This window comes from Cebus imitator, unplaced genomic scaffold, assembly GCF_001604975.1.
Source record: "Cebus imitator isolate Cc_AM_T3 unplaced genomic scaffold, Cebus_imitator-1.0 Scaffold27, whole genome shotgun sequence".
Classification (NCBI taxonomy): Eukaryota; Metazoa; Chordata; class Mammalia; order Primates; family Cebidae; genus Cebus; species Cebus imitator.
In genome coordinates this window covers 11,086,111-11,099,971 of record NW_016107342.1, presented here as the reverse complement: position 1 = coordinate 11,099,971, position 13,861 = coordinate 11,086,111, and the positions used below count along the sequence as shown (strand labels likewise).

General features: G+C 34.6%; 1 protein-coding gene across 5 annotated transcripts in view; it reads right to left on the bottom strand.

The window, feature by feature from the left end:
* Positions 1 to 13,861, bottom strand: part of GTDC1 (glycosyltransferase like domain containing 1) — a 416,322-nt gene that overhangs the window by 211,543 nt on the left and 190,918 nt on the right. For 4 of the 5 annotated variants that reach the window (XM_017523181.2, XM_037736612.1, XM_017523175.2 and 1 more), the window contains exons 5-6: positions 6,700 to 6,867; positions 3,021 to 3,194 (exon numbers count right to left, since the gene is read on the bottom strand). In XM_017523181.2, the coding sequence (XP_017378670.1) occupies positions 3,021 to 3,194; positions 6,700 to 6,867 (342 nt within the window). The remainder of the gene's footprint in view (positions 1 to 3,020; positions 3,195 to 6,699; positions 6,868 to 13,861) is intronic. The other variant, XM_037736611.1, reaches the window with a different exon arrangement.

Genomic DNA, 13,861 nt, shown 5'->3' with positions numbered 1-13,861 from the left:
AAAAAAAAAAGAGCTCAAAGGGCTCATCTGAATTTAGGAGTCACACATTTAGAACATGCTAATAAGTATGACATGCTTTTCTCCAGTCATGTTTAATCCATGATTATAGGGGGAAAGTATATGAACAAATAGATTTAAACAGACGAGGATTTTTGCCAATCAAATATGAAACAAAAGGCGTCAAAGATTTGAGAGGATATGCAAGAGTGTAAACATAATGATGGAATAAGAAAGGCGACAAAGAAAGAGAAAATAGGACAAGAGTGAAATTAACTTGGCTCAATCAATGGATGGTGGGGTCTGGTAAGGTCAAAGGATTGTTTGACTCAAGGTGATAAAGAAAATAAATAAATAAACCAATCTCCTTATTTATATTAGATTCATCTTTTAATAGTTCTCTATTTTCATGTGTCAATTATAGGGCAGTGGGAGGTGGAGGGAACATAGTCCTCTATATTCAGATGCCAATAAATATGCTAAGTCATAAATTAATGGAAGTTGGGGGGGGAGTAATAAGATAAAATAACCTTTATTGGGGGTCTATTGTATGCTAAGCACTATCCTAGATACACGGTATGCATTATTTCATTTAATCACTAAATCATTCCTATGAGATGGTTTAATCACAACGATTAATGAACTTAAGTGCAAGGTCATTCTACAGGTACAGATCACAGAGCTAGAAAGTGGCAATCAAAACTCAAATACATGTATATGTAACTATGGCATCTAAGAGCTTTCCCGTTCCAAAATATTCAATACATATAACATATAATGAAATGTTTTCAAGGAATACACTCTCTTGCTACTATTTATCTGGTCTTTGGGAGTGAGGCAGGGGAAGAGTGAGGAAGGCAAGGGTTAGCAGTAGGTCCCATAAGTCCAGTATTACCAAAAATGCCAGGTGACAGACATGCTCTGAGTTTTAACAAACAGAAACTCTATAAATCCTCACCTATTTTGTTGGAAGTACGGCTTTTCTCCCCTTTTTAATTAATATCCATTATATTATATAGCACAATGATTAATAATTTAACTGTATCTTTTGCTTTGTTTTTAGTTAAATTCATTTTTCCTATGACCAAATGATATATGGATAGGGAGAAAGATATAAGCATTCAAAAATACTTTTTAATCACCTTGGTTATTTTGCCTTTGGAATTACTAAATACTTTTCAACATCTCAACAAAATAATATGGTTTTGAAACTGCAGGCATTAGAATGATTGTCATTCATGCAAATAATCACTTACTTACACTATATGAGTTTGGGTTGCATAAAGCAAATTACCATTTGAAAATAATTCAAATAACACTCTAGGCTAAGACCTTGCTTATGAATGTTATTTGGCCACAATATTTCTTAACCTTTTTCTATTTAGCTAGATTCCTTTATGGTAATATTGCCCAAATGAATAAACTATTTAACTGCCACAGGTATATTAAACATATGACGTAGAAACATATTGGATGTAAATGAATTTTAAAACATTTATTTAGAATTCTCTAGCAGTAATAATTAAGATGAGCTATAGCCACCTATTCACTTATAGATATGCATTTTGCCTATTCATGATATTAAAAAAACTTAAAACTTATGTCAAAATATAAGGCTCATTTTTTTTAATGTAGATATATATCTGTTCTAGTTAATCATAGGCAAAGTATAACTATTATATTTTTTCAAAAGCTGAAGTTCTCTCATCACACATAAGAAAACCGTATGTCTATAAATACACAGATAATACACATAATTACATATGTATTCTTCAAATTGCTTGTGATCATGGCTCCACTTAGCTTTACAGTTTTCAAAACAGCAAATAAATCATTAACTGTTTTAGACAAATGATCTGTAATGACAGGAAGCTTGAACAGTAAGTAGAAATTGGAATCAGAAGTCATAAGGCCTAAATGTTAATCCAGATTGTGACAATGACAAGGTGAATACAAGCCAGTCTCTACTTCTCTGGGCCCCTGTTTTCTGTACTCTAAAGACTGGGCAAGATGGTCTAACTTAAATTTTATGACTCCCTAACCTGATTTTGTACGGGGCAGATTTTTCTTCAATGAAATATTAACAAATAAGACACTCAAATAAATCAGCAATAGGGGTGCAAATAATGACTACAGTTTCTACCACAAAATATGGGTGAACTCAGTAAGTGTAGAACACAGAAATTAATGCTGACCTCCTGCATAGCATGTATGGATATTAAATCATTTCCTGCCTTCATTTCAGGGATGAGGAAGAAACAGCTGTTCCTGAACTCTTTTAAGAAAGCATTCAATAAAAAACAGCGGCATCTCCAGCAACTGTGAGTCCTACTGAAGTAAACTTTCTGTTCACATGGGAGAAATATTTCTAGAGGTAGTAAAAACAGTTTTGCTAGGTTTAAGCAAAAGTGAAAAGGAATTCCAGAATGTTCCCTTTGAGCCACATCATCCATTGCTAATTCAAGGTGGGCCCAGCAACAAGGGTAATAAAAAAACATCCTTAGTAACTGAGAAAGAGAAATGGCAATTAGATACATGTGTAAACCAATATAGAAGACTTAACTCTTTATTAAGATAATATAAATAATTAAAAATAAGAAAAAATTTTAAAATAGCATGGGAAATGAACTAATCCAAGCAGTGAGATTTAACACTGATTTGCCTAGAATAGTTATTATCATATGTATAAATCAATGGGCATAAGCTGAACACAAAGGTTGAGAAACATGCTTGACAATGACTTCCGTAACAAAAAAATAAAGAAACAAAACACCAAGCTACTTTGGCAAACAAATAAATAAAAGAAAAGAAAGGAAGAACTCAATATCTGAACTATTTGGTGATGGGTTAGACACATGATGATTTAAAATCTTTGTAAATCACAGCATGGTAAGACAGAACTCAATTCTCTAATTAACCATACTTATGCTGTAAACTTAAAACTGGCATGAAGAACATCAATTTCTATACATTTGAGGAATAATTTATGACACAATATTGAGAACAGAGTCAAATATACTGACCTGCTCACATCAGGAAACCTGATGGGAAAATAAATAACTTGGCACTTGGGTCTGATGATGCTTTCCAGATCCTTAGGTCTATGATCAGGAATCAGCTTCATAAATCTTCCGATGGAAGTGAGAAATGATTCCATATTAAACACTGAGTTGAATACAACCACATCAGCCACCAGGCTGTAAAGGTAAAAGACAAATGCAAATGATGAGCCCAGACTCACTCAAAGCAATTTTTATAAACCTAAAACGTCTATATATTAATCAGAGTTTATACTACACCTTAGGTTTGCAAAGAACTCTTCACTTCCCATCAGTATCTATCAAAATGTCTCTAATAGCTAAGTTAGTTTCATTAGTGTTATATCACAGGGAGTTGATTGGTGGCATCAGATATCAAGGCAACAGGGAAATGGAATGATTTAATGGGATTGCATGAGGCTCCAAATCAAAGCATATTTTTCCACAATGCCAGGAACTTTCTATATTATCAACAACATTACGTACAGCAATTCCTTTTTCTTCATGGTCCAACTACCCATGTTGAATTTCTATGTCAGTGATGTACATCATTTTACACCATACTACAGAGAACAGAACATCCGTCACACTTCTCACTAGCTTCAAGGAGACTAATTCAGACCCAAACTACTTTCATACTAGGGCATGATACCTTCAGCACTATTTGACTAACATCTACTTCTTCCTTTAGCCTTTACTACAAGAAACTGTGTTAAGTTTTTTAAAGTTCTGGGACTATACAGGAAGAGTTATGGTATCCCAAAATAACTTGTTTCACTATCATATACTATATTGGACTAACCAAAGAAATAGAAGAAATTGGTAGAAATGGGTCCAGAAATCCAGATCTCTAGGTCCTGATTATATAAAGGTATACATAAATTATAAAGCACTGCAACACCATGGATCTTCAAATTAAACAAAATAAATGTAATACATACCAGTCTGCAACTACAATGGTTGAAACTTACGATCTGTTTAACTTTACAATGGTGAAAATGTAATACACATTCAATTGAAACCATACTTCAAATTTTGAATTTTGATCTTTTCCTGGTCTAATGGTATGTGCACAATACTCTCTCACGATGCTGGGCACCAGCAGTGAAGCACAAATCTCAGTCAGCCACATGATGACAAGGGTAAACAACCATACTCCACAGTGGACTGTGCTGCCTGATGATTTTGCCCAATTGTAGGCTAATGTAAGTATTCTGAACATGATGAAGGTAGGTTAGGCTAAGCTATGATGCTCAGCAGGTTAGCTGCACTAAATGCATTCCAACTTATAATATTCTTAACTTATAATAATGGGCTTATCAGGCTGTAATCCCATCGTATGTTGAGGAGCATCTGTATACATGATTAAAGGGACAAAGCAATTAGTTTTCTTCCATACTAAATATGATAGATCAATAATACTGAAAAGAAGACATGTTATATCCACAGGACTGCAAAACACCACAGAATAAATACAGCTTACAGAACAGGAATGCCATAGCCAAGTTTACTGTAAGTCATATTTGCTGAGACAGCCAAATTTATTATTAAAATGTTAATATATAGCAGAGTAAAAAATGAACAGAAAGAGTGATGGTCTGCTACTCCCATGCCTCCCCTGAAAAAACTGCTTTTCCATACAAGTATTGTTTAGTAGTTGCTACCTAGTGCAAATTTGGGGGGTGCGGGTGATTACAACACGAATAATACAAAGGAATGTCACAGAAGTGCTGACACAACAAGGAAGACAATATAATAATATACCAAAAGTTGAAGGATGTTTTACAGCTAGTCTGTTTTCACCATATGTCATATATTGTAATAGCGACCTACAGGTCATAATATATAGTTGTGACATGTGTTCATAAGTCAGAGGGTTAGTGAAACCTCTGTTTAAGGTGAGTGTTTATGTCAGTCATCTTTAAAGTCCTTAACTGCCACACAGTCAAGAAAGAAATCTGACAGTGCCAAAAAAGCAGAAGTCAGCAAGAAAACTAAAGAAACATTTGAGGAAGCGGGAGTCATACTTTTCAACGAGAATCTGAACCAGACTGCCTTTTGACACTCTTATTTTTCCTCTGGAAAATTGTGAACCATTTTTTTCCCATTAAGAAGCCAACTGATGATGAAGTCCCCTTCTCTCTCTCCAAGCTTGTCTGCAAGTTTACCCTCTTGAGAAAAAGCAATGCTAAAAAATCATGTACAAAACTTTTATAGTCTCATTTCCTATGAGCAAAAATAATGTTTTATGAAAGTGAGGAGGAATAGAGAGCTGAATTGTTTTTAGATAGCTTCCCTCAAAGGGCATGTGACCCAATGACTTACATTCTTAAAAATCTAGTCTATGCTAAATTAAAGATCCAAGATAGTTTGCAGAAATATCCTTTTTGGTACATTTCCTCCCTGATATGAGTGGATGTAACTTCCATTAACTTTAAAGCCACCCATAAAGGGAAAAATAGACTTAGTTTTTTTCCCAGTGATTTCTCAGGGGTAATAAACACATACTATCTGAAGAAAAGAATGATGCTAATTCAAGAAATCAAAAGAATATTACAAATGTTTTCCATATTGATAAAGCACAAAATGATTTTATTTTCACTTTTAAAACATATTTTCATTCTCTGTTTCAATATAAAGTATTTTAATTTTATTACGAAATTTTAAAACGGCTGCTTTTTTATGAGACATTTGACGTGAAGCAGTTCCACTCTATTTTGATAGCACTGCTACTTCACAGTTGAAGCAGCTTGTAAAAATGATTGTAGGAAAACAAACAAAAAAAATAGATAATTCACAAAATGCACACAACACAGAATTATTACTATATAGCCGTTTTTCTATGTCAACTAAACTGTGAAGCATACTTGCAGGAGTTGGGGGTCTGTTTAAGCACATCATCAATCCCAGCTGCTGATAACTGTTAATAAAGATAAATAAAATGTACAAAATCACTGACAAATAGATTCTGTTTGACTGCTGCACTTACACGAATAGGATCCAATAGCAAAGCCATTTCAGAGTTGTTATTAACTTTCTCGTTAACTAAGCTTCAGGAGATACACTCTGCCAAAGTAACAACAGAGAAGGACCATCACCTTCAAAATGTCATGGTATTTTAAGGCTGTGCCATTTCAGAAGACTCAATGAGGTAAAAAGGAAAACACTACCTAAAGATTCATTTTCGATAGTCTTCTCTGTCTTACAATTAAAAAAAGGCGGGGGGGGGGAGGCAAAACCCCAAGTTGCTCCAGCATGTTTTAATTTTTATTTCTCTTCAAAACTTCATTTTGATTTTACTCAACACAGTGATCATGATTAGTAAGTAAGAGTTGACTAACTGCCCTTTCTAAATGCCTTAAGCAATAGATCATGAAATCAAGGGGTGAAGTCCCCTGCCAACCTTTTAATTCTATTTTGAATGTTGTGAAAAATAGATAATTAGCTCAACATATAATCAGATGGTTACATATATGTATTTTTATAAAATGATTAGCTCTGATCTTACATATACTGCAAAAGGAAAAATTGTTTAAATATTTGCACCTACCTTGTGGTGCTTTTAAAAAAGGTATACAGTAGTAGGTCTCCAGATTTAAAATGTAATCACCTACAAAGAAAAAGGTAGCTAAGGGCCAAATATAATGATACAATCCATACCTACCATGAAAGAATTTGGTTGTATCCATATTGGAAATCCCTCTCCTGACATTTCTTGACAGGATATACCAACTGGTTCTCGTGAAAGTACAGAATCTTTTTCAGTTTCCCAAGGTCAGGCCGAAGGGCAGCCAGTTCAGTCAGGTTAAGCACTGAGCTTGCAAAGAGGATCCTAGGAAACAAGGAAATTGGGGTTTACTGTCCCAAGTGCTTGAAGGGGTCACCCTTTGCTCTTCTCTCCTCTTTCCTCTTCCCACAGCAAGAAAAAACATATCCCCTATAGGGACACATCAATAGTTGAGCCTTAATACCATGTAGCAGCATTCTAAGTTTTGATCTCTTAAAAAGCAGCTGCTTAGAACTATAAAGGTCCCAAATCTCACTGGTCTTCTCAGTGCAGTTACTGAGAAATGTGGGAGAGAAAAAAAAAAAAAAAAAAAAAAAAACCACGCCGGATGGATTTTATTGAAAAAGGCAAAAAAAAGCTCTATCTGAAGGACAAATGGAACAAAGATAAGGCTGACTGGGGAATACTTTGCTTGCCAGTTTCATTACACTTTCCTTCTTTATGCAACCAACTACTGAAATTCAGTGTATGAGCAGGAATGGCACATGTTCATGTTATGACATAAACCCTTTTGATTTATGCAATAGATTTATCTAGTATGGTCTTTTTCTCTTGGCATGTTTTCTTACCCCCCCCCCCCCACTTGTAAAGTATCTTACAATACTTGTGTTTTTTAAAACATCTTTTGTTCTCCATTACTGGACTGCTAATGGTACCAAAGGCATGATTTGTAAAATCCCTTAATAAAGCATAAATATAAAAATTTGATGAAAGACTGATTCCTTGCTTTTAGGGGGAAAAGGGAAACAAATCTTGCCCATCCATGTTTATAAATGAAAAAAGTGTCAATTTACTTTCTCATTCCACAGACATTTACTAAATGCCTACTATGTGCCAGGGTCTAACCAGGAAGAACAGAAAAGATGAACAAGACAGCTCAGCAGGATAAATGCTGCCTGTAATAGAGACATACACAAAGCATTAGAGAAACAAACAGAAAGCAATACTAATTGTCTGGGACAACCTGGAAATGTTTCCCTAATGAGGTGCCTACTACATATGGACACACAAAAAAGAGGGACAAAGTACAGGTCTTGAGCAGCTGAGGACATTTATGGCACAATTTTGATAGAATGCCACCTTTATAACATAATGTGACATCATTTGACCTTTATGGCTTTAATTCCCATTCTAAACAATCAGGTTCAAGAAGGTTAAGAGTTTTTTCTAGGTAGAAAGTGGCAAAGCAGAGAGACTGCTGGTCTTCTAGGCTCAAACTGCTTTTCATTACACCACAGATATGAATTGGTTGCGGACCACTTACATTGCAAGTGCTTTTTTCTGTACTTAATAAATACAAAATATCATCCTTGTTATTACCATGATTATAACTACTATAAATCCTCCCTTGCTGACAAGCCAAATGGCTAACTTCAGGTGTTTATATGATCTGCTGCACTGGCCTTTCACATAAGAAGAATGATTATATAATAAGTGCATATATCATAAGTAGGAATTCAAGTGTCTTCTTCATGGGCTAAAAAAGGCACATAAGACCAAAAGCCAGCAATCCCTCTTTAAACCTGCATAGCCATATTAATGTTAGAATTTATGTCTTTAAGGTAAAACAAACAAAAAACCTTACCAAGGAGATGCATTTTTTTTTAATTGTCTATACTCAAATTTTTTTTTTAAAAAAGGGCATTGTCCAAACATATTCCCCCCACTACTACCACGTATAATCTGCTCTAAAAAATATACTGAAAATTCTGAAATATGAAGATATTTGCTTACCTAGAAATCTTACCTTTAGCAGAGGAAACAACAAAATATTTCAAACATTATTTTCCTTAAGATGGAATACATGGCAAATTGTGGGTCTAGTTATTGAGCAATCCTTCCTCATCTCCTTCTATTCTGTCTTACCATCCCCATCCCTGACCATACATACATACTACGGCAAGCAATGATTCCCATTCCTAATCATTATCACCTGAGCAAGCACAATGTTTTTCACACACGAGGCAGAAAAATGCATTAAAAGTAGCCTTCATATGAGTTATTAATAACAAAAAAAAATCTTTTTAATGGGAAAATCAGGTAGACGCCAATTTAACCAAGTGATCAAACTTCCTATGACCAATAATGGGACAAAATGATACCATGTATTTGCAAATGTGATACATTGAGAAAGATACAAATCATCAGTGTAGTGTTCCTGTCAAAAATGCCTAATCTGAATTTAGCGAGGAATAACCAGACAAATATTTTGTAAAATAATTCTCTGGATCTCCAAAAACGTCATGTCATAAAAGAAAAAGAAAATCTAGATTAAAGGAAATAAAGATACCCAAAACAAAATCCAGTATGGAAGTATGTGATCCTTCACTGGATAATGGAATGGGAAAGAATACCTATTAAGGACATTATTAGGACAATAGGAAAAATTTGAATATGGGCTGAATATAAGACGCAAATTTCGACCAATCTTTAATTTCTTAAATACAACAATTTTATTGCAGTTGTGTAGGGGAATATCCTTATTCTTAGGAGATTCATGTCAAATTATTTACATGTGAAATGGCATGATGTTTGCAATAAACTCTTAGTTCAGCCAAAATGCTACTACTAATAATATGAATATGTATATATTTACAGAGAAAGAAAAATAAAAAATGTACAAAAACATTAACAACTGATTAATCTACGTGAACAGGTGTGTAGTAATTCACAGCTTCAGGGGATTGCGGAGAGTCTATTAAAACATTTCATGGAGCAAGGCATTGTCCTCCTGCAAATTTGGGGTAAGTTATACATTTATAAATCTATAAATTTGAAGTAGTAGGCATTAAATGGCAGTAAGTAGAAAAAAATTCTACAATCCATAAACAATAAACCCATCATATCTGCATTTCTAGCCATAATCCAACTGTTAATTTCTACATGAAGATTATCCTCAGGGTGTACCATCTATAGCAAACGTTTAATCGAGAGGAGTCCTTTATTTCTACCATGGGTCCCCCTGCCCACCAGCCTATCCACAACCAAAAGTTGTGCCTTCCAGTGAAAGTTGAGCCTTCCAATGAAAACCTCCAAATAAAAGAGGTCAATGTACTCACATGAAAATGACAATAATTTTCATAATATTCACCATTTGAGACTGTCCACACCAATACTGCTTTCAGTTTGCTTAATCACTAAAAGAAAATTCATTGTATTTTTTACAACTAACCTTGAAATCGTCCTCACTACTTTTAAATAGTGGAAGTTATCTCCATCATTTCTCTTTTTTTGCTTATATAATAGTAGTTAAATTGGTCAATAAGCAATTTCTCAAATATTTAGCTCAACAACACCCAAAAAGAAATAATGAATATGCCCACAAAAGGAACACAGGTGATCCACAGGCAATTTTTACTCTGTACCCTACTATCAATTTTTAAAAGCTGATAATAATACAATGAATGACATCACTTGATCAGCAGCTAATCCCTGGGCTACCAATGTTCATCTTGCCTCAGGTAGTATTTAAGCAATAAATCCTAACAAGGTGCACTTTATCATCCCACAGTGTGTCTGTAGCAGGAAAGGAACAAGGTGATAGCAAAAACCACCAGGAACAAGATAATTCCTGACAGCTGCTGCTTGAGCACAAGTTAAATTGAACAGTTTATCTCAGCATGAAGATGTTATAAGGTTTTTATGTTTAATATTTTTAAATTAACATAAAACCCAGAGAAAGCAGTTAAGCAATCTTTCACAAACATGACATACTACAATCACTGTATAAGCTGGATTAGTACTTATTACTATGCTACTACAGAATTAAGCTGTTTTTAGACCACCAAAGAGCTTTAAATTGCAACTTTTGTCTCTGTAAAAGAAACCTATATTTAAAATGTCTGCTAAATTCAAATGAACGGCTACATCATTAGCTTACCATTTCACCAAAAGTACAAGTAAGCTGCTACTATAATTGTCTAACCAAAATGGCTCAATGCTGCAAGCACATTAACACCATTCCATGTATTTGGGAATAGTACTTGTACACGTTTCGATTGTTTCCAATACACATTGCATGTACATTTCGAGTCATGTATGTTTAAAGAATCCAAAACAGTTAAACACAATGAAATTCAAGATTAAAGATTTTATTCTTTTCTGCTTAGTTTGAGTAAGTCAGTTGTTTGTCTTTTACCCTATTCACTTAATATGCAAAAAGAAAAACTGAAATATATCTAAGGATAGTTGTAGTGTGACTATTATCATCAAAATGCACACTTTTATATCTTAAATGATACAGAAGGGAAGTGAAATGAGAAACAGAAGGCAGGCATTCAATATGCCAGCCACTGCCCAAACACTCTAGTAATGATTCTTCATGGGCGAGGTTATCTCACTCTTGCCTCATGTAATCTTTTCAATAGGCCCCCTCCTCTCCTGAAGCCATTTGTGATATAATGCGATAGGGTATACAATTTAACAGATACCAGTTTGGGCTGTGTTACCACTCATACACAATTTCTTGCACATATGACTTCAGGAGGCCTGTGACAAAAGAGTAAATTCTTCCAGCTGTGTCACTTTGCCCAATACCTAAACTCCTGGGCTAGATTCGTGTTGCTCAGACTTGTTACCTAAGCCTTAGTTCTTTTATTCCCTCTCATGGGTTCCTGTTTCTTGATATCTACTCTGTAGGATCCTAGATCTTGGATTTTCTGTGATGCAGTATTTTCTATCATGATGGAAATGTTCTATATCTGTACTGTCCACATATGACTAGCTACATATGGCTATCGAGCACTTGAAATGTAGCTAGTACTCCTGAGGAACTAACTTTTAAATTTAATTTGATTAAATTTAAATTTAAATTGACTAGCCATATGTGGTTAGTGGCTACTGCATTGGAAAGCACAGCTCTGGATGAACCAGCTTTCCCTAACCTGACACCCATGTTACCTGAATACAATTCCCTGCCTAACTGATTTTCCTGAACAGACCCTTGACCTGTTTGTGATAACCTAATTTCTATGTTCCTCATGACTAGATGAATTTCACCTACCCGATTTTTTCTTTTCCTTCTGATAATCAGAAAATATATGTTCACTACAGAAAATGCTTTAAGGACAAACAAATATAAATAAAGTGAATATCACTCATAACTATCCCAAACAGAGATACCTACTATTTGCATTTTGGTGCTCTAAGCATGTATTGAGCACCTATTAATTGCAAGGCACTATGCTAAATTACAGACATAAAATGAAAAAACAAAGTAGCTGAGGCAAGAAGAAAATTAACAGGGTGAAAAACTAAATGAAGACTAAGGAGGCTGGAACCAATGGGAGAGTGGCCAAAAATAAGGGTGAAGATTCAAAGGTAAGACATGAAAATAATTTTGGTTTTAGGGTAAGAACAATAAGGAGAGATGGAAGGATTTTAAGCAGGGAAGTAACAAAATCATATATGGACATTAGGTATATTTTCTTTTATTCTTTCCACTTTGTAACAGAAATACGTAATTGCATAGTTTCATTTCTTGCTTTTAACACCATGTTGTTCTATTATGTTAAAAATTATTTCTAAAATATATGATTTTTTTTAATACAGTTCATGGGTATGTCATAGTATCTTCACCAGGGTATGATTTTTATACTCATATTTCCACAACGTTTTAAAATCTTCTATTAATTTCTTATGTTACTTTTATTTATGTAATTCAGGCATTATTAAATTACTTTTTTATATCAGAAAACTCTACTCTGACTACCATACAGAAAGCAGACTGCAAGGAGTAATGAGTGGAAGAAAAGAAGACAGAAAGAAGAGAAAAGAAGTGACAGTGTCTTGGGCTAAGATGCTAGCACTGTGAGAGCAGTAGCAAGTGGCCAGATTGGGTGCACTGATAACTCTCAGGGTTTGCTCATAAAACGGGACAGAAGTGAAAGAGAGGACAGCTATTGCTTTCTTCCCTTTATCACTTCCAAAGCACCTTGAAAGGGTTTTAATTGCAACAGGAGCTCAATGATACCTACACACATAAGTGAAAATTATTTCCAAACATTTCAAAAGTCTTTGGTTTCAACATATTTTTAATTCATAAAACTTGTGAGGAGAGATAACTGAGTTCTAATATTCATTAATCATCAATATACAAAATTATTTTAACACAATTTGCTTTAGTTGTCAGCTACTTGATCTTAATTGGACCATTTCTATTGCAGGTTTAAATGCTATGGATTTTCAAAATCTTTCAAGAATACTGCCTAACACAATGTTTTCCTTTGTTGAAACAATTAAAAATACAAGATGGAAGTCTTATCTAAAGGAAAAGGAAACACAATCATTTAATCTCCCAGGTTCTTGTGGTGGGTAATTTACAGGCTGTTAAATAGAGTATCCAGTTTCCTGAAAGCTGTCTCATCGTGTGGCATCGATTAATTGGGGCTGTTTCACTTTTTTCCACCATGTAATTTTCCTTTCCTGTGCTTATCACGATGGTCAGGAGAGCACTGTATACAAAAAGCATTGTGTACCGAACACTTGTCAAGAAGGTAGGAAATCAAAGATTGTAGGCAAAACCTGCCACTGAGCAGTATCTCCAACATAAGGCTGTTTTTTCTTTTTTCTTTTCTTTTTAATATATATTTTATTGCGTTTTAGGTTTTGAGGTACATGTGAAGAACATGCAAGATTGTTGCATAGGTACAAACATGGCAATGTGGTTTGCTGCCTTCCTCTCCATCACCTGTATCTGGCATTTCTCCCAATGTTATCCCTCCCCACCCCCCGCTGTCCCTCCCCTATTTCCCCCCGCAGACCCCAGTGTCCATGCTGCAGTCATCAGCACTCTGAACTGTCTTATGGATGTTTAAGGAAACAAATTCCATAATGCCTATCGAGCTTCTTTAGCTAGAGCTGTCACTTAAATTCAGGTGTCTCTTAAATTATTCCTGCAAATGCTGAGTCTTTTAGCTACTGATATCTGGCACAGTACCTAATTCATAAAAGACACTTTGTAATGATGTTTCTAACAAGAAAGGAAGAAATAAGGAGACAGTCTTTTTTTTACTATTTTTTTAAAAATCTATAAATACAT